We start from the raw sequence: 21,972 nt of genomic DNA on the forward strand, positions 1-21,972 counted from the left end.
TGAAAGAAAGCGAGCCAAGATGCTGGTACCGTTCAAGCTTTATTAAAGGAAAAGAATCTGCCAGGCTGTGCTGAAAGTGGGGAACAGCCTGGGGCTGTCTTCAAAATGGAAGACAGCACCAGGTGTGGGGGTGGTAAAGCTTATATAGTGTGCCAAGGGCTGGCTGATACCATCAGGGAGGAGTATTATGCTAATGTGGATCGGGGTGAGAACTGCAGAGAACTGCATCCTTGTGGAAGCAAAAGGGGTTTCTGTTTAAGTCAAGAGGCTTCTCATAAAGGGAAGGGGGGAGAGGTGTGGTGCTGGAGTGGAAGACAAGGCCAGCAGCTATTTTGTGCTTATTGTGTGCACAATGGTGCCGGTCACGTCCAAAATCCATCAGTCTCTTCTAACCGAGGGTGAGTAGTCAGCGTCTTCATTGCTCCCTTCTGCTCTTTTCAGACAACCATGCCTTCGGCATTACTCAGCCCCCTGATTCCTTCCTCTCTGAATATCCAAGGTGAGTCTCAAGGCCAAGTCCTCAATGAATTCCACTATACCTCCCTCCTCTTCTCTCTCAGTCCAAGTTTCCTCTTTTACATTTCCAAGGCAGTTAAGTTGTACTTCTCTAATAGTATTATTTTCTTCGTTGAAGTTGAAACCAAATTATTGAACGTGGTAGTGTTTACGAAATATCTGGTGCATTGCAGGTGCTCAAACTAGTATCTTTTGCGATTTTTCTTCTTCTTAATGTCTTATCTCCTGTATCAGACTCAGCTCTTTAATGAGAGGCTCTGAATCTGATGTCTGATTCATCTCTGTAACCCACACTAGGCCTGGCATACAGCATTGCTCATTATTAATGCTGTGCCCATGTAATAAGTGGCGGTAGTAAAGGGCATCATTTTAAAGGAAAGGTACTATAATGGTGGGATGTGAAAAATTCCTAGAACCTGGGGGGAGCCAGACTCTTCCAGAGAAGACCCTTATTCTGTCCCCACCGAAAACAGGATGAACGTGGACTGTACGATTTACAGGGAGGGAGGTAGATACCACCCGGCTGTACAGCGATGAGATGTGTGCATCCGTCACTTAATTCCTCCCTCTTCACTTGATCCGGAAAGGGAGGGGGGAATCCGCTCCGCGCGGCGATCTGGGATAGCTGCGCACGCGCAGCTTCCGGCTCTCTGTCTCGGGAATTATTTGACGCCATCAGTTTGGCCTCGCAGAAGTCTCTGATGAAGGGCATTGCGCACGCGCACTGGCCCATACGGCTGGGGAGTTATTTGACGCTGCCGCCCCTGGCAGTCGGAAGTTGCCTGAGCAGAGCCCAGCCGGCCGGCCCGACCGGCTTTCGTCGTCCCCGGGCGCCCTGGGAGACTCGGTGACGGTTGGACGGACCGACTGCCTGAGGACGGCCGGCTGGGGCGGTGAGAGCGCCGGCCTTATGGCGCGGGTCGCGTGAGGCGGAAGGCCGAGTGCGGCCGACGGCGGCGGCGCCCGCCCCAGCGATGCGGGCCCCGCCCGTCGCCTCAGGTAACCGGGCGGCCGGCCCCGCCGCGGCCGGACCCTCCTCTCTCCTCCCCTCCGGGCGGTCCCGGGATGGCTGAGGGTTGTTTCTCGGCTCTGGGGCTCCAGGGGCCTGGCCTTTGGAAGTGCATCCCCGGATTTTGGGGGGCCGCGGGGGCGGGAAGAGCTTGGCCCTGGAGTCGGCCGCTTCTGTCGGGTCTGTGCAAACCCAGTGTAGTTCTTGGGAGCTGCCCCGGCCGGACGAGGGTATCTCCTGGCAACCTGGGGGAGGGGGCGGGTTTGGAGCGGAGGGGGACAACTCCGGCGAAGAATTTGGTCCAGCAGGAAGGTTGGTCGAGTTGCTGCCGCCCAGTGGGAACGATGCTGCCTATTGCACTGTGACACACAGATGAGGAAGAGTTAATGATGAGAGTAAACAGCAAACCCTTATTAAGCGATTACTATCCGTCAGGCGTTGTGCCAGGCCATTACGTTCACCACGTCTAGCTTCACGACAACCCTGAGAGGTAGGATTATTATCCCCATTTTACTGACAAAGCAACTGAGGCCTTGAGTAGTTAGGTGACTTACTTGCCCAAGGTCACATACCTGGTAATTTGAATCCAAGCAGTCTGATTCCAGAGTCCAAGTTCTTAACAATTAGGTCGGTGGCTCTCCAACTTTGCTGCACGGTAGAATCACCTGGGGAGTTTTTAAAGATTTCCAATACCCAGGTGGCACCCCAGACCAATTAAATCAGAATGGAGGGTGGAAGCCAGACATTAATATTTTTTAAAGATTCCCCAAGTGATTCCAGTGTGCAGCAGAGTTTGAGAAGTGTGACAGTTGCTAATTCTGCATTTGAAAAGGTGTGTCAGTGTTTTTCTAGTTTAAGTGTGCAGGAGAAATATCTGGGAGCTTGTTAAAAGTGAGAGCTCTACCCTCAGATCTTTTCATTAGGTCCACTGACTTCTATACCATGTGAAAGGCTGTTGGGGGTGGGAATTAACTTTCTCTGCAGGAATTCTCAGTCACCTGGCCTTTTAAAATGTATACATCTCATGCAAAACTGTTGGTTTGCAATATCAGTACTCATGGGGATAATGTCTGGAACCTGTGTCCTCTGTGCATATTCTGTTCTTCTGCCTAGACTGTCCCCCATGCTTTCTTGCCACTCAGCCCAAATGCATACACTTCTCTCTCATACATGTACACATATCATTTTCTTCTTGTCTTTGGCTGCATGTCTCCCAACATTCCCTTCAAGATGCTTCTGTCCCTGACCCACACCCACCTTGGGTCCTTCCTGTCTACTCTTTAGCACTATCGTAATGGAGTTTACCAGTTTTTTTCCTGTGTTGTAATTCTATCCCTTCTATTAGATTATGAACAACTTGAGGGCAGGGATAATGTTTTTTTCATCTCTGTATTCCTTCCAGCGCTTTGACATACAGAGTCTTAGAGCTTTTACTGAATGGAATGTTAGAATCCTTTTTATGTCATAGACCGTGCTGCAAACAGATTCCTCTCTATTTCCATTTTTGTAAAAGATGTTTGGTAGTTCTTAGCCTATAGTGTTTTGTTCTTTTTGCTTGGGAATACTTTAGTTAGGTCCTTTAATTTATTCATCCAGAATTTTAACAAACACATTGACTTTTTACCAGTGGCAAGGCACTAGGTAGGACTAATCATGTGCAGTCAACATGGGTCAGTTTTTAATGTCTGATTTTATCATGATCAGACACAATCAATTCTGTAGCAGAAGCCTTATTATCTTTAGGCCTTTTCATGTGCTTCTCACTTCATTGTCCAAAAAAGTATTTAGTTGTCATCCACTAATGCTCTTGCCTTGTTGGTACGTGGTGAATACAAGTAGACGGAATTGCTATTGATATTAATTCAGCCTATTCACAAGGAGAGATGACATAAGAAGTACTTAATGAAGAGTAAAACCTTGATGTCAGAAGAATTGATAAACTATATATTTATTGCAGAGTGCCTGAACTGCCATTGCCTCACATGTTTACAATTTTTAAAGGAAGGCAGACCAATAATTCAGATTGTATTTGTTCTTGACTGGTCTTAAAACCATGTAAGGTTTCTAAAATTGAATGAGTGAGAAAAACAAATAAAAGAAAAAAATTTTAAAATATAGAAAAAGAAAGATGAATGAGTGAGTATGTGCGTGAAGATCATTATGAAGAGGTTTTTGCACAATAAAGATTTTTTTATAGCAATTAAATATGGCAAAGTTAAGCAGATTGAAAAAATACACATTTCATATATCATATTCTTTACATTATAAGGATTGTTGTAGAGAACTTTTCTTGGTTTAGTTTTGTACTGTTGGCACAATTTTTAGGCTAACTCTATAGAAACCGATGGGACAATTCATGTTAAATTCAGATACCCAAGAAACCTTCCCTTGTTTCTCTGATCAGATGTGGACAGAATGGTATCCAGTTCTGGCCTCAGCACATGGAAGAAACTCAATCTTTAAGCTGGAGGTTTAAGTCTCTAGTTAACACCCAAAGTAAAGGTGAAAAATTCCACATGCTCGAAGACCAAAAGTGACTCTAATTGTGATAGCCTGAGACCTAGAAATGGATTCTGTTTAATCTGAAGTACCCATCAGTGTTAGCCGGTGTGTTCCATGACATGTACTGAGACCTTTTGGGCAGAATACATGATTTCCTTTGGTGAAAAATGATTAAATTTTTAGAACTAAGGTATGTGGAGTTTAATTCTAACTTCTTATAGATGAAGAAAGCAAGTAATTTGCCCAGGGCCACATGGTTAGTTTCTAACACCTTCAGGACTAGACAGCAGGCCTCCTTCCTCTGGACACAGTGTCCCCTTTCACACTATTCCACCCCATGTGAGAGGATGTCTTGTTTATTGTTGTTTTGTGTGTGCATGTATGTTTGTGTATGTGTATGTGTTGGGTATGGCGAAAGTGGACAGACTGGTCTGCTGTGTTTGAGATATTTAATTAGACATATAGTGAGTGCTTGGTGTGTGACATGCACTTTGCTATACGAACTGGGGCTCTGAAGATAAATAAGACACGCGCCTGTCCACAAGGAGTCTATCATCTTGTCAGAGTTGTAATAAAAATAATAGCATAGTGTCTAAAGCATCTCTGTCAAAGAGAATGTTCTGTAATGATGGAACTATATCTATCTTTTCTCTGTCCAATTGGTAGCACTAACCATATGTATGTGATTCTTGAGCACTTGGAATGTGACTAGTATAGCTTAAGAACTGAATATTTTTTGTTTTTGTTTTGGTGGCTAGCAGGTACGGGGATTGGGACCCTTGACCTTAGTATGTTGTAACATGGCGCTGTAACCAATTGAGCTAACTGGTCAGCCGCTGAATGTTTAATTAAATTAAAATTTAAGTAGTTACATGTGGCTATAGCTACTATATTGAACAGAGCAGATCTGAGGCATAAAATAAGAGAACTGGTGGTACTGATGAGGTGCAGGCAGCACTTTTGAGGTTTCTTTGGGTAGACTAGCAAAAACTACTGGTTTTTACCTTTGGGGAGAAATGCAGGCAGAACCTGTTTTTCTTTCCTGTAATTCAGGTGTTTGATAGAATCCCTAACAGTTAGAATCTGGTGCACAGGTGAATACATTCCTTTTTTGCCAACTTGATTGATGTTTGCCTTGTGTGGTCAATGGGACTACCACAGAAATATGAACTGTGGTACTTTTGCCTTTATTAGTCATAAAATTATGTGGTGAACTTGAGTGCACCTGTGTGCCTTAAAATCCGGCACAGTTCATTTATTTGCTCAGTGTTTTGGCACCCTTATCCTATATTTCCCAAGAGAAACAGGCATGCCTTATAATATGTACCTTGCCTTTGTACATCTCAAAGTATGTTGACTTAGGTTGCTTTATTTGATCTTTCTGCCAAGTCACTTTAGATAGGCACTGCAGGTATTCTCCCTGTTTTACAGATGAGGAAACTATGACAAAGAAATGCTGAGTGACTTGTCCAAGGTCAATATGGTGAGGTATGTAGTCAGGACAAAAGGAAGAAGTACTGGACTTCGAAGCAAGAGGTGGGGTTTCTTGTCCCAGCTCTGTTACTTGACGTGACCCTGAGCAAGTCATAGTCTTACTTTTTTTTCCTTACCTAGTGACTAGGGACATCTGTCTTAGTTAACCTTCCGGGCTTGTTGGAATAAAATGAAATAACATGTGAAAGCTCTTTGAAAATGATCAGTTATACAAAGGTACATTCTTATTAAGCAAGATCTCTAGTAGATTTTCTGTTGTATTATGCTGCTTTCTAACTTATTATATCAGTTATATTGAATACTATGGTGTCATCATTGATTTATCTTTCTCACTGTGAAACCTCTTGGGCGGTATCCATTGTGTTCTGTTTATATTTGCATGCCTAAATCCTAGGACAAACCTGAAATGTAGCAGGTGTTTAATGTTTGTTTAATGAAATAACTGATGTCTGTATTTACTTCACAAAAGTTTTAAAAATTGTTCTCTGTAGTTAGGCTTGAAGCTTACTGGGAACAGAAATCGTGCTTATTCACTATTATATTCCCTGTGCTTGGTGCATAGAAGGAATGTGATAAATATTGGTTGAATCAATTGATGTAATTAATGTCAGGCTGCGGTCGTAGTATGTCCACCACTGTATTGATTATTTTGGTAATTTGTCATTTAGACCAAACTTACGTGTTACTCTGTGGTCGTACTTACAAGATATAAGCTGTTACCTAGCACACAGTCACCTGGTAATAGTGACTTCTAATGATAACACCTAGAAAATGCGTACATGTAGAGTTAGGTACGAAATTAAGGGATCTGCAGGAGAGCATTGTCATCTTCTTTCCCTTCCTCCTGTCATATTTACTTCTGGACCATTTAAGGTGGAGACTTCTGTGCTAGCGGTTAATGTTGATAGCAGACAGCCTATCTGGGGAGGAGACTTACAGGGTTCTTAACATAGCAGTCAAAGCCCTTAATCATCTGTCTTCAGTTATGTCTTCATATCTTACTACAGTGCCCAGCCCTCCTCCCCACCCCACTACCGAATATATTAACCACACTGGAAATTGCTGTTTTAGTGTCTCTTTAGGCTATCTTGGACACTTCCATTAAATTCCTTTAATGGAAATTCAGTTCCTGATGTATCATTCCTATGATAAAGGTAAACTTTCTCTCATTCTCTGGCTCCAGTTTTTGCTGAATTAATTACAAATCTTCAATCCTAGCATTCACAGTACTTCAAAATTGGTCAGTGTTTGTCTTTGAAACCTTACCACCTTCTATATATAGCCTTTCCTGTCACTCTTGGTTTAGTGTCTGGTGCTTTTTCTGTACCTGAAGCAAGTGTCATTCCTTTTATGAATTTTCTTTCTACCTGCTCCTTCTTAGTCTCACTGTTATCCACTCAATTTTCTTACCTCAGTCAAAATTGTAGCTTCCTTTCAATGTCTAATTCATATGCTCCATAGCTGTAGTCTTCTCTGATCTTACTCTATTGCTTTCCATCTCAGCCCATCTTTCAATCAAAAGTAATCTTTTTCCTCTTAACTTTTACAAGATACCAAGTCCTTTTAATCAACTCCTTCATGGTCTTAGCACTGTGCAATGTATGTAGTAGATGGTTAATAACTATTTATTGAATAAGTCAACTTGGTGGTTCCTGCCAGTGTCTGAATGTTCACATATACAGACAGGATGCTGATAAATACTTATCACTTCTATGACATGAAGATTTAATTACTAAAAACTTACTAAATCAAATTGTACAACAGTTATACTGCTCAAAACTACTTGCTTTTCTGTGATCCTTCTAATCTTTAGTTACATATATAAGTTTATCTAGTTATAATCATGATATATGTATTTTTCTCCCTCCAAAAAATGGCTATAATTTACTGATTGCTTACTATGGACTAGGGTATGTTCCAAAAATCTTACATAAGTGATTCCTTAATTACCACAACATGGAATTAGGCTACTGTCATCCCCATTTTTGCAAAGGGGGATGCTCAGACACAGGGGTAGAGTAACTTTTATAAGGTTACCCAGCTTGCAAATGGTGGAGCTGGGATTTGAATCTTAAAAAGTCTAGTTCCAGAGCCACTTTTATGTACGTTTTCATATTTCTATGTAATCTCAATGTTTAATGGCTACATTATATATATAGTGTTAATATGTAATTATGAAGTTATCTCATTATTGATGGGCAGTTAAATTATGCCCGTTTCTCCATCTTATATATAATCCTACAGTGAATGTATTGTTCATCTTTTTCTATCAAGTTCTTCTATAAGGATAAATGTAAGTGGTATTACTGGGTCAAGGCACCTGATATTACTATATCTACTGCTATGTACTGGTCAAATATTCATGCTGTCCTTGAGTGAATGATTAGAAAAATGACATATCAACCTGAGGTGCCTTACAAGTGTGCCAATTTATTGACACGGCGGAGCTACAAACAGCCCAATGGCAAGTAGACTAGGGAATCAAAGCACAGCAGGGTTCTGCCATGGTCCTGTCTTGAGAGGTTGATGCATATATGGATATTCTTGCCCAGGAGGGCCTAGGCTGTGTGGCATTTCTGGCTCCTGAAAGTAATGATGTTCTCTGTTGGTTTTGGACAGCCTGAGCTGCCACAGCAAAAGGAGGTTCTTATTAGTGTGGTTGAGAGTAGGCTGGCCGCTGACAAAACAGAACTTACCCTACCCAAATCTGTGTCACTACACTCTGCCCTCATCCTTTTTTTCTCCTAACAGCAACAAAAATGAAACAAAATCAAGTTATAGGACCTCCATAGTTAGGTTATAAGCCCAGTCCCTGCAGCAGAGATGGGTTGGGGTGATTTCTAGAGCAGCAAACAGCTAATCTGTTGTGTATGCCTCACTCTCCTCCCTTCATAAGGATCGTGCTAATTAAGTTACCAAAACTAGCGATTTCCTTTGTCTTTGATCAGAGGCATAAATCGAACTATAGATGAGTTCTTCTTTAGCCCACACTGTGGGTTTTTTAAAACTTGAATTTAGTTGCCAACATTTAAAGAGTAGGAAACTTCACAGAAATGTTCAGATTTTCTGCATCTCTTGAAAAATTGGATTATCTGGCAATGCTGGGTCTACATTTCTTCAAGGTGATAGCTAGGGCTGAGTACTAGCTTTGCCCTTTAAACAGAGCCATAGTGCCCACTCTACCCACTTCACTACTTATTATGTTTGATTCCTATACCAGTGTTTTTCAATCTGAGATCTAATACTCAGTAATAACCACTTTTTTATCCTGAAATTAATAGATAATATATAACCTACAAACACACAGAGTTTTAAAAAAATTGATGAAGCTCTCTAATTATTACAAATGAAAAATATAAATTATAGTCTTTCCATTAAAGTAGTATTTCAATAAAAATACTTAGGCACAACTATACTAGAGGGAATAATGTAGCAGTCAGGGCCGGCCCGTGGCTCACTCGGGAGAGTGCGGTGCTGATAACACCAAGGCCCCGGGTTCGGATCCCATATACGGATGGCCGGTTCAAAGTCAAGGGTTAAGATCCCCTTACCGGTCATCTATAAAAAAAAAAAATAAAAATAATAATAATAATAATGTAGCAGTCAGATGCTTGCGTCTATTTCTAAGTTGAGGAGTAAGACAATAATATGACACTTTTTCTTTATATTTGACATTTTGAAGTAAGGGCAAATAAATATATATGTAGTCCCTGTGATTGTGTTCTAGACTCCATTGTGTGGTATTAGCAACTCAGATGCCACAAGTGGCATGGCCATTGATGATGTGATTTTTCTAAAGTGGTGAACAATTCTTGTCATAAGGTCTAAACATAATGAAGTTGTCTTTCTCGATTTACCCAATTCATTGCATTACTGGAAAATTCAGCATAACGTATATTGTATTTATATGTAAAATGGAGTTAAATTTTTAGGCTTAGACAATTAAGAACAGAATAATTTCCTGGCAGATGTTCAAAAGTCGTGTGAGATGTAGCATAATTGTTCATTGTATAGGACTGTCTCATGCATTGCAGGATGTCTAGATTTCTTGACTCTGCCCATAAATACCAATAGCCTGTCCCTGTCTGTGTTAACCAAAAGCACACTTAATATTTCCACAGGGCCCCCTAGGGACGAGTTTTTTCTTTTGGAAACCCTTACCCCAAGCTTTGAAGAGTGCCCTTACCTCCTGATCAGAGTTGAGTTTTATCACTTGTTTTGCTATTTTAATAGGTACAAAATGATATTTTAGTTGCTTTTCTTTGATTTCTTCATGTTTGTTTCTAATGTTTATTTTTTCTTCATTGTTATACTTAATATGCCTGTGATTATAATGTACTTCTTTGTCTTAATGTTTTTTGTCTATCTGTATTTTGTTAAAATTTAACATCTTTTTTCCCATTACATATATTTTAATATTTTAAACTTTTTCATTATACTTGTTCTATACCTTTCTACCTTATGTTTCTTGAAAGCATTTATTTTATTTTCTTATGTTTAACCATTTAAACATTAATTCATTTAACGAATAAGCATTTCTTACATTTAAAAACTTTTAAAAGTTTTTAAGAAGGATTTAAGACCTACAAAACGTGTTTTGATTGGTCTTTCATAGTGTTTTTAAAAGAATGCTACTCCTCTCTTTACTTCAGAATTGGGAGGGATGGTAGTTATTTCTTAAAAATGCAGATTGCCAGGCTTCAGCCCAGATCTAGAGAATTGAGGTCTCTAGGGATGGGGCCTGGGAACCTGCATTTTCAACCAGAGCCCCTGAATGATTCTTATGTGTACAGTAGAGTTTAAGAGCTAGTTTGTCCTATTAAAACATTTGCCTTCTTAAAACATTTGTTTTCTGGATGGTTGGCTCAGTTGGTAAGAACGTGATACTAACACCAAGGTCTGGGGTTCAATCCCTGTACTGAGCAGCAAAAAACAAAAAGACACATTTTTTTCCCTCTGATAATGTGTTATCTGGAATGTACACGAAATATTATTTAAATATTTCTTAAATATTTGGAAACCATCCAACTTTTTTTAACTAATAATTACTTTAAAACAAATGGCTATTAAAAAATTTTTATTTGTATATGATATTCAAAATTTTGAACATACTTCAGCAGAATAGAGGGTGCATCTTCTGACATCTTCCTTTCTCTCATTGGTAAGCCTTGACATTCTAAAACGTTTATTCAGTATCCACTGTATGCCAGGGACTACTCACAAGATTGAGGTGGTAAGGTTTCCACTCCAAAAAGGCTGGCACTCTTGTGGTCAGATAACTGTACGCAGCTAACCATCTAATATGAAGCTTTATATGAACAGCCTGTAATAGGCACTCAGAGTTGGGAGGAGCTGGTTTGAGGAGTCGAGAAAAGTTTTACTAAAGAGAGGACATTTGAGTTGGGCCTTGAAGGATGCGTACCTCATAAAGTGGATCCAGGTGGGAATGGCATATCAGTCAGTGGGAGTAGATAAGCAGTAACATAGGGTATGAAAGAATTTGTTGGATTTGAATCATCAGTAGTATTTCGTGGTCATACCTTGGAGTGTTTGAAAAAGTAGCAGTAGCAGATAAGGCTGAGAAGGAGGGGAAGCAATTTTAATTAGAGTTATAGCACAGTTTTGTTGTTGATTTTTTTGGAATTTGTTAAAATCATAAATTTTATATAGAAGAATAAATTACTGGCATAGCCAATAAAGTTTTGAAAAAAAAATAGTGGGGATGGAAGGGGCTTCTTTTCCTGATATTGAAACATTCTGTAAAGCCACTAAAGTTAAATCATTATGGTATTGGCATAGGAATAGACAAATAGTTGAACAGAACAGATTCTTAATAGATTCCATTACAAATGAGAATTTAATATATTACAAAATTGGTATTTCAGTTTAGTGGGGAAAGGATGTATTTTTGATGAATTATGCTGGCACAACTGACTATACATCTAGAAGAAAATAAAATTGGACTTTTTTTATACCACTTATAGAAGTAAATTCCAGATGAATATAACATTTACATGTGAAGAATTAAACAGTTAATCTTGCGGAAAAATCTAGGAGACTACATAATACACATTAAGGTTATATTTTCGGGCCGGCCTGTGGCTCACTCGGGAGAGTGTGGTGCTGATAACACCAAGGCCACGGGTTCGGATCCCATATAGGGATGGCCGGTTAGCTCACTGGGTGAGCGTCGTGCTGACAACACCAAGTCAAGGGTTAAGATCCCCTTACCGGTCATCTTTAAAAAAAAAAAAAAAAGTTATATTTTCAAACTTTTGGACCAAGACCCATAATAAGAAATGTATTTTCATTGTGACCCAGAACATATATATATTTCAAAAAATGAAGCAAGTTTCACAGAACAGTGCTTACCTTTACTGTTTGTGGTGCCCTTATTGTATATCTTATTCCATATCATTAAAAACAGAAGTATTACCCATTACATATATTTTATGACCCACGGTTTGAAAAACACTGATAGAGGAGGTGGGAGGAAGAAACCTAAGCCAGACTCAAAACCAGAGCTATAAAATAAAAGTAAATATTTGGCTTTAACAATGAAATTTTACTTTACTTTATACTTATAAATAAATAATGCTGATTCCTGGAGGGTAGAGAGGAGGGAAGGGCTCTCATCCATTCCTAATGTAGATGGGAGTTATTACAGCTTTTTTGGGAAACAATCTGGCAAGACCTATTTACATAAAAAATACATAAACCATTTGATCCAACAGTTTCACTCTTGGGAACTTATTCCACAGAAATAAAATAGCCACTGCTTAAGGATATATGAACAAGCATGTTTGTTGTGTCACTATCTCCTGGTGACAAAAATAAAATAGGAATGAAGTGGATGTGCATAATTAGAAGACTGGTTGAGTAAATTATGCCACACCCATATTATAGAATTCTTCACAGCCTTTAAAAATAATCTGTTACTGGTTGGAAGGATATTCGTGAAGTTCTGTTGAATGGAAAAAACAAGATATAGAAAAATATACAATCCCTAGCTATGCATGTTTACAAATTATTTTAATATGATTGAGTTAGAGTGGAGTGGAATACAGGAGGAAATGTTAAGTTGTTAACATGGGTTATCTGTCCAGGGAAGTGAATTATTTGGACAGGGAATGAAGCTAAACAAAAAATGAAAGCGCTGAAAATTACACTAAAACAAAAGTCCCTGTAGTATAATATTCTTGTGCATTTATGTAAGAGACTATATACTGTGTATATATTTACTGTATGTATACTATATGTATATGTATGTACACACAGCATATTTCAAAAAGTTTGTGGAAAGGTTTGTATTATCTTTTAATTATATTTTTCCACAAACTTTTAGAAGTACCCTCATATTATGTTTGTGTGTGTATATATATGATAAGAAAGAAAGGCAAGAAAAAATATGTGGTGTAGGAATAAGTTGTCTTCCGTTGGTGATGGCTCCCCATCACAGCTTTCACTTTTTCCTTTTCCATATTTGAGAGTTCATGTTTCAAGGGGGCATCAGGATATCCTTGGGGGAACTCCTTGTAAATCATAAGGAAACTGAAGCAATTTTAGTAGTTATGTACATCCACCTTTCCTTCGAGTTGTAGGTACCTTGTTAGATACTGGCTCATCCCTCCTGCCCTCCTATTTTCGGGGAAAGATCCAGAGTAGAAGAGGAGATCAGAGATCCTTATAGGGTCATTGAAAGGAACCTGGGCCCAGAGTCCCTCAGACTCCAAAGGAAGCTGTGTAAATTGAATAGGATGGGAGAGGAGAAACGTGGGTGGGGGGTGGGGGGGTGGATTTCTGTGCATGGAAAGGAGAAAGAAAGGTAGTTTGGGACCAGACTGTGAATGACTTTTACTCTCATGCAAAGGAGTTTGATTCTCATTCTTTAGGCTCATGATTCTCAAATGCCATATGCTCTTGAAAAACACGTTTGGTGAGCTGGAATGAAGTTTTCCAGGATAAAATTAAACAATGCTAGTCTCTTTCCAGTTTGAAGAAAAAGTAGCTTAAGGGATAGAACTTTTTAAAGATTAATTGTACCCATGCATTTTGCTTAAACTGCTGGCTGGACAAACATTGCAGAACAAGTAGAAAATGGAACTTAACAGAAATGAATTGGAAAGGACTTACATCCTTGATTGTCTTCATGAATATGGCATTTATCATATTTACATTGCATTCATACAGATATGTTTTCTGCAGCTAAAATTTCTCATTCATGAGGTAGGTTTAGATATCATTTCATGATGAGTGTACCTCATAGGCAGAAGCAGTACAGGCCATGGAGTATGTAGGATGGGGAGAGGCAGGCAGTACAGGCCATGGAGTATATAGGTTGGGGGGAGGCAGCACAGGCCATGGAGTGCATAGGATGGGGAGAGGCAATACAGGCCGTGCAGTATATAGGATGGGGAGAGGCAGTACAGGCCATGGAGTATATAGGTTGGGGAGTGGCAGCACAGGCCATGGAGTAGCATTGGAGTGCTTCGGATGGGGAGAGGAGTACATGCCATGAAAAGCATGGGCCTTGGAGCCCAAGAGATGTGGGTTCAAAACCCAACTCTACCCCTGTTGTAGCTCTGAAGCCTCAGGTAAGAAGCAAACCTCTCTGTGTTCCAGTTTTTTCATCTGTGAAATGGGGAATTCATCTGTGAATACATTACCCAGTATTTGTAGGGTTGTTTTGATGATTGCATGAGTAACATGTAGTAAATGCTTAATAAGTGGCAGCTCTTAATATATTTTCTAGAGTACACTGTGACTTCCAGGTGTTCCATTACTGGAAGTTTGAGCACCACTGCTGAAGGGAATGAAATATTCTCAAAGAATTTTGTAAGTCTAATTCACGGACATTGATGTGAAATTGTAGGCGTATATTTGTAGCACATAATAGGTACCAGAAACTGCTGACTGAATAATCTGTGTCTTAGAGTAAACTTTTTCCATTGTCTCTCTTTTACACTCCATTCTCCCATTTTTTTCTATGCTGGAACCATTAAACAGAGAGGATTTCCTCATCCTATGAGTGTCCCAGATCTGATCATTTTATTCCCCTGCACAATGCCTATCTTTGCCAGCTCTGCTCCAGAGCTTCTGAGGGCTTTTTTGGGGAGATACTCAAACTGCTGCTTCTCACCGTTTGCCTTCCTACCTAATCTCACCATAAAGCTATTTTGGGACAGTCCCAAAACATTTAGATATGTTTTCTTCAGAAACAGTATGTTTGCAGCCTTCTTTATCTTGCCATGTAGAATAAATCTGTTTTACTTGTATACATTAATTTGCAATATTATAATTTAACATGCATTTCTTTTTTATCTTTTCAGGTGCCATTTGGATAGTACTTTAGCGGCACGATGTACTCTGAGTGGAGGTCACTGCATTTGGTGATTCAGAATGATCAGGGCCATACCAGTGTGCTGCACAGCTTTCCAGAGAGTGTTGGGCGAGAGGTGGCAAATGCAGTAGTCCGTCCTCTTGGGCAGGCGTTAGGTACCCCTTCAGTGGCTGGTGGTGAGAGTTTGTTAAAAACTGACAAAGAAGTAAGTGTTTCTTCATTTCATTCTCTTATGTGAAAATATACATTTGTTACTGAAGAATGTATTTAATGTTAACTTTTTAATGGATTTCTGCCCAGTGTAGTGTGACTTCTCAGTTTTGATCTCATTTGGGTTGAGGGCTGGGGCTGAGGCAGTTTGTTTATCCTCCCTAGGCCTAGCAGAAGGGTAAAGTCCCTCAGTCTGAGGAGCAATTTATTTTTCTTCAGAGGATCCCAGACTTACTTCTGAGGACCAGCATGGGCCCTGTTGCTCTTCTCTTGGTGTGATCGTGATCTCTTGCTGCCTTCTTCTGGGAAGAGATTGCATTTAGGTAGATAGAGGTGCTCTGGTGCAGCCCTTTTTATTCTCCTTTCCTTCCCTCCAAAAGATATGATAGAATAGTCCTTAAATCCAGTGTCCTCTTGAATTTTACAGTTAAACTACTGTGTGAAGATATTACCAAAGATACCTTTTCCTTTGTCTTTCATTTGATAATTAGGGACCTGTAACAACCTCTTAAAATTCATTCTCTTACATGGCTGAATCCCACCACCCCTCTGCTCTGAATTTGTCACAGCTTCACTGTGCTGTTATAGACTTATTTACTATTTATTGCTGTTAAACCGTGTATTTTCTAACCTCAGCCTTTGTTGTTTTTGAACTTAAATTCAGTACATGTATTTATCTTGTTTGATTCAACTTTAGTTTTAAACTACTGAAGTCTTTTTGAATCCTGAATTTCTATCCAAGAAGGTGGCCATCCTTTTTAGCTTTGTAATGTGTACAGATGATCAGCATATATTCTGTTTTTCTTTTTTTTTCCCCTAAGGTAAAATCTTGGCAGGGCCTTTGGCATGCCACTGGGTACCTTTTCCCAAAATAATCTTGGTATATTAATCAACTGTTATTCTCTCATGTGGTGTTCTGACCAGTTATAGATCTAGCCATTCTATCATTGTCTGGACCATATGTCTCCTCTTGTCCACAAGAGTATCCTGCATCTGACCAAGTTTCTTGCCAAAGCCCAGATAACCCTTTGCCAGAGAAGGCAGTTAATGGCATAGTGAGAATAGCTTCAAATTTCTACTTGGAAGACCAGGGTTCAAGTTTTCAGACCTACCATTTACAAACCAGGGACTTGGGCCAAACTGCTTAATCTTGCTAATAAGCTTCAGTTTTCTTATGTATAAAATGAGTGTGGTATACCCTCTCACACAGGGTTATTGTGTTGGTTAGATGATATATATGAAAGTGCTGTGTAAACTGTTAGGGCTATACAGTTGTCAATTGTCAGAGTAACCCTATTGATGAAGGGATGAAGCTTGCCTGACATGACTTGATCTTTTTGAGCAGGCTGGTTCTCAGTGATCATGCTTCTTTTTTTTTTTTTTTTTTAAAAAAGATGACCTGTAAAGGTATCTTAACCCTTGACTTGGTGTTGTCAGCACCACGCTCTCCCAAGTGAGCTAACCGGCCATCCCTATATAGGGACCTGAACCTGTGGCCTTGTTGTTATCAGCACCACACTCTCCCAAGTGAGCAACGGGCCGGCCCTGATCATGCTTCTTTTTTGCAAGTGGTCACTGGTCGCCTGCTTAGTAATTTGTTCCAAATTTTTGTCTAGAATTCACTTAAACTTTCCAGTCCAGTGTCTGGAATATAGTTGCATCCTCTTTTGCAAATTGGGGTATTTCCCCTTTCTCATAGCACTTTACCCATTCTTTATGACTGCAGGCAGTGGTTCAGCAGTCTCTTAGTCTCTTAATCTCTCAACCCTTAGCATGTGATTCAGTTGGGTCAGGAGGCTGGCACTCATTTGGTGTGGCTAAGTGCCTTGTTAAGATTTTACCCAGCTTCAGTCTCTTTTCACCTGTGTTGTTTGTTCTCTCCTATCCATTTTAAATATTAGTTTCCTTGTCAGGGAAAACAGTTGTAAAATAGGAGTTGAACAGTTCATCTTCCTTCCTGTCATTTATTCATGTTGTGTAATCTGGAGAAGGAATGTAATTGACTTTATATATATATGATCTCCTAAAACGTACACATATCCATATGCAAATTAAGTGGACAAAAAAAATCTAAATTTTCTATTTTTGCACCCCCAATTTCTGTGGAAAATCAAAATGATATATACTTACTTTTCATTTCACAGAGCAAACAATAATAATGTCTAAAGTGTAAAAGTCAGCAGAGGCTTGATATTTAAAAATAAGTAATCTATTGGGCCCGCCCTGTGGCTCACTCGGGAGAGTGTGGTGCTGGTAGCGCTGAGGCCACAGGTTCGGATCCTATATAGGGATGGCCGGTGCGCTCACTGGCTGAGCATGGTGCAGACAACACCATGCTGGGGGTTGTGATCCCCTTACCGGTCAAAAAAAAAACAACAAAAAAGTAATCTATTTTCTTCTTAAATATTTTACTTGGGAATTGTTGTATGAGTATGTCTGATACATGAAAGATGCATTCTCTAGAATAAATCTGTTATATATGTTGTTATGAATATACTGTCAATTTAGAGGTTTTTGGCAATAAAAGAAGTTAACATTTTAAATCAGTGTACTGAGATATAGATAGGAATGTATAATAATCCCAAATGGATATTTTCTTTTGTTCAGGTAAAATGGACCATGGAAGTAATTTGCTATGGACTGACCCTTCCATTGGATGGCGAGACTGTAAAATATTGTGTTGATGTGTATACAGACTGGATTATGGCTTTAGTGTTGCCGAAAGATTCTATTCCACTGCCAGTTATTAAAGAGCCTAATCTATATGTTCAAAGTATATTAAAACACCTGCAAAATCTTTTTGTACCGAGGTAAGCTATACCTGTCTGTCTGGCCTGTCTCAGTCCATTTTCTATTACTATAACTGAATACCTGAAATTGTGTAATTTATAAAGAAAAACAATTTATTTCTAACGGTTCTGGAGGCTAGGAAACCCAAGATTGAGGGGCCACATCTGGTGAGGGCCTTTATGCTGGGTGGGTATTCTCTGTAGAGTGTCAAGGTGGTGCAGGGGATCACATGGCGAGGAGGTTCATGACAGATGGCCAAACTGGCTTTTATAACATACCCACTCTCTTGATAACTAATTTACTCCCTGGATAACCCATTAATCTATTAATCCATGAATGGGTTAATCCATTCATGAGCGCTCTGCCAGTCACAAAGGTCCCACCTCAACACCATTGCATTGGGTACCATGTTTCTAACACATGAACTTTTGGGGGTGCACATTCAAAGCATGGCTCATTATCAAGATTATAGTAAAATATTCATAAATGTTACTGTTTTATATTATAGGAGCTGATTTCATTGTTAGTCCTTTGAGTAGTGGCTTTAATTGTATGTTCAATTAAAGAGTGTGTTAATATGAATGGTAGAAGAGATGGGCTTATATAATGTTTACTAGGAGTTTTTAATAGGTATGTATTCATTTTAATTTATTTTTATTCTTATTTTTACAAAATTAATTATTATTTTTACATTCTCAGATGTTGTTGTAGAGCAGTTGGGGTGGAGGGGGAGAGAGGAATGGGGAGGGGGATAGGGTGGGAGGATGAGGAAGGGGAGAAGGGGTTGTGGTCAAGGCCTGTGACACCCCCCTCATTACAGCAGAGGAGCCCAGGGGGCATCTGAGAGTGGCTTGGTTGTGGCTAGGCTGGATGCAGATGTCAGGGGGATGTGGCTGAGGCCCTCGGCCCTCCCTGCCCGGGGCACTTCTGGAGGCGTCATGGTGGTCATTGCTGGGCTGGATGCAGATGTTGGGGGGCATAGCTGAGGCCCTCAGCCCCCCACTGCCCCGGCTCAGGAGCCTGGTGGTCGTCTGGTGGTTGTGACCAGTCTGGGTGCAGACTTCGGGGGAAATGGCTGAGGCCCTAGGTCCTACATTACCCTGGCTCGGGAGCCCCGGGCACTTCTAGCAGTGGCCTGGTGGTTGTGGCTGGGCTGGATGCAGATGTTGGGGGGGCATGGCTGAGTGTTCAATTTAAAGGCTTTTGGCTTTGCTTTTAATAACTGATAACTGTTAGATTTAAAAATACTGTGAAATCTTTCCGTTCTACTAAAACAAACAAACAAACATACTTTTGCCTATCATAATTCTTGTCTCCACTTAAGTTAAATGTAACCAAGCCTTCTACCTTAAAACGAATCTTTCCTATGAGAGATTGAAGACATTTAAATAAGCAAACTTGAAATTATTATGGGCAAATTTGTGATAGGTCAATAGATTACTCTTGACACGATATTACTAATTTCTTGTTTCCATCTTTGGAGGCAAAAGTCTTGAGTATCATAATGTAAGATAACTGCCTTACTTGTGCTTACATTCCCCCCCCCCCCCCCCGATTGTGAAAGAATTGTGAATTCTTGTAAAGATTTTGGGAAATATAGAAAAGAACAGAGAAGAAAACATTAGTTTCCTGCACATATGTGAGGATGTGTTTTCAGCTATGTTTTATATCTGGTGAAAGGGGCAGTGGTGCTTGTCCCCTTCTGGAAAAGTTCTGGTTAGAGCTTTTAGTCTGTCAGATGTTGAGGGACTTTGAATCACTCAAAAACCAGCTCTATAAATTTTAACTTTCTAAATTTAGAAGGAAGATTACTTTGGAAAATCTGAATTTAGAAAGAGAGGTCTCCATTAAGAACACTGGTCTGTAGGTTTAGGTGTAAACTCCTTACCTTGCATGAAATGCCTGCTGTAATCTGGCTCCTGACCAGACTAGCTGCTGCCAATTCTGTATGAGCCTAGTCAGACTCATGAATTAAACATTCCTTTAAGGCCCCTTAAAGATATTTCCCATCATCATCTGCCCTTTTGTCTTCTCCCCCCTACTCTCTGTCTCCCAGCTGTTCACATCTCACTTACTTGGTGGGTAGTCCTAGGTTACAATTTGGGAGGCATGCAGTGTTATTGCTAGCTTGGACGACTGTCAATGCTAGGACTGCTAGTGGTATTTTTATTCTGGGCTTCCTTTTATATGGCTAGATGAGATTTGGGACTATTACATAATTTCTTATTCTTCTTTAAGTGAGCCAAGCAACAGACACAGGCTTGAGCCTTGTGGCTTTACATGGACTAGATTCATCTCCAGCTGAATGTGGGATATCTTCCTACTCTTGGGGCTGTTTAGCTTTACTTAGGCTCATCATTTTGCTTTAGGTCTGACTTCTTTAGGGAAAATTTAGTGATGTCATTTGTTTGCAACTCCAGGGTAAGTGTCCAGTTTTCTGAGTCATGGCCCAGAATCTAAGAATCTCTATTCTGAAGTCGGGGTGAGTGTTCTAGAGGCACTCACTTCATTTTCTGGAATTTCCTGAGAAGGATCTGAGATTCTCTACTCTAATTCAGACATGTCTCTCTCAGTTCTTTGTAACATAACAGTATATAGAAACTTGGCTTCAAGGCTTATCTTGGGTTTCACATAAGAGGTCTGGAGGCGAGCTCACTATTTGCTAATACAGTGGGTTTCCTACTATTCTCGAAATTCTCAAGTGGTTTACTTTGGAAAGTGGTGATAAGGGCTGGGGCTTGGACCTCTATCTTCCTCTTCAACCCCAGCTATAATACTTTGATCTATTTTATAAATTGGCCTTCTTTATAAGATTTTCTTTGGGAAAAAATGGTCCTGAGGACTTAAGAGAGTTTTAAAACTATTGTTCTAGGGTATCTTGGAAAACTTTGGAGCCCCCATCTTGGGTTAAGTTGCCTTTTTTATTAGAGCAGCAGTAGTAGGTGCTCATTTCTGAGGCAATGCTTACATACCTCACCAATTTGGGGGACCTGTTAGGATATTTTATTGGGCCCATAGCCTCTCTGGCAGACATTAGCTTTGGAAGGGACTGTGACCAGTATGAAATCACATGTAGAATTCTTATGAATGTGTATTTTAAAAAATTTAAAGGGAATCCAAAGGCCATTGTATTTAAATGTGAATAGCAGGAATGGCTGTGGGTATTTACTCATTCATTCAGCAGAAACATATTGAGTGCCTTCTGTTAGTGCTAAGCCCATTTTAGACATAGAAAATCCAGAGGTGAGGTTTACATTCTAGTATTCACCCTTTCTCTCAGAAGCTTTCCAAGTTTCAAAGGAGTGGCAAGTTGAGATCCCAGAGTGCTGACTTGTATAACAGGGAAGAAGTAGCTTTAAACTTAAGAGGATGTGCCTAGCCCTGTCTGCTGATGCTATTAGGGAGCTTCATCAGACCACTGCTTGCTGCGTCCGTAAGTTGCCTGTCCTTAAGCTGTTGCTGTCTCTCCTCCAGGCTTGTCAGTGATATCTGTCTGTCTTCTTCAGACAGGAACAGGGCTCCAGTCAGATCCGACTATGCTTACAGGTCCTGAGAGCCATTCAGAAACTGGCACATGAGTCATCCATCATGGCCCGCGAAACCTGGGAAGTCTTACTGTTGTTTCTTCTGCAGATTAATGACATACTTCTGGCCCCACCAACTGTTCAAGGTTTGTTTATTTTTAAAAAATTGATTTCTAAGCTCCAAATACAGTTCATCTTTAAATTCAATGAGTGGTAGACTTATTGGAGATTTAAATTTTGGCATGACAATTGTCAAACCAAGGTTAACAATTCTTAGAATGGAAACCCTCAAAGCCACAATATGACTTTAACACTAATGAAGTTATTTTACCCTCAGTGATGATTTTGCTAATGTAGGGAGGAACTCAGTGAATTATGCATGATTTATAATGATAGGAACAGCAACTTATTTAGTTTATTATGATAGAGCCTATATAAGAAATAACTAGCTAATTAAACTAGGGCCTATATATAATGTACCTGATTACATAATAGTTATCAAAGTACAATGTGAAAAGTTGATAATAACAGAAAGTATTTTGTTAAGCAAGTGAAAACACCAGGTGCTTCCAGGGCTCAGAACTGAG

The 21,972-nt window shown here is 39.9% G+C and overlaps 1 protein-coding gene across 5 annotated transcripts in view; it reads left to right on the forward strand.

The window, feature by feature from the left end:
• Window positions 1-1,305: 1,305 nt before the first annotated feature.
• RALGAPB (Ral GTPase activating protein non-catalytic subunit beta) overlaps window positions 1,306-21,972 on the forward strand; it is an 88,148-nt gene continuing 67,481 nt past the window's right edge. For all 5 annotated transcript variants that reach the window (XM_063090272.1, XM_063090285.1, XM_063090279.1 and 2 more), the window contains exons 1-4: window positions 1,306-1,515; window positions 14,851-15,066; window positions 17,679-17,881; window positions 21,368-21,531. In XM_063090272.1, coding sequence (XP_062946342.1) covers window positions 14,881-15,066; window positions 17,679-17,881; window positions 21,368-21,531 — 553 coding nt within the window. In that variant the 5' untranslated portion in view covers window positions 1,306-1,515; window positions 14,851-14,880. The remainder of the gene's footprint in view (window positions 1,516-14,850; window positions 15,067-17,678; window positions 17,882-21,367; window positions 21,532-21,972) is intronic.

This window comes from Cynocephalus volans, chromosome 1 (genome assembly GCF_027409185.1).
Source record: "Cynocephalus volans isolate mCynVol1 chromosome 1, mCynVol1.pri, whole genome shotgun sequence".
In the NCBI taxonomy this organism is placed as follows: Eukaryota; Metazoa; Chordata; class Mammalia; order Dermoptera; family Cynocephalidae; genus Cynocephalus; species Cynocephalus volans.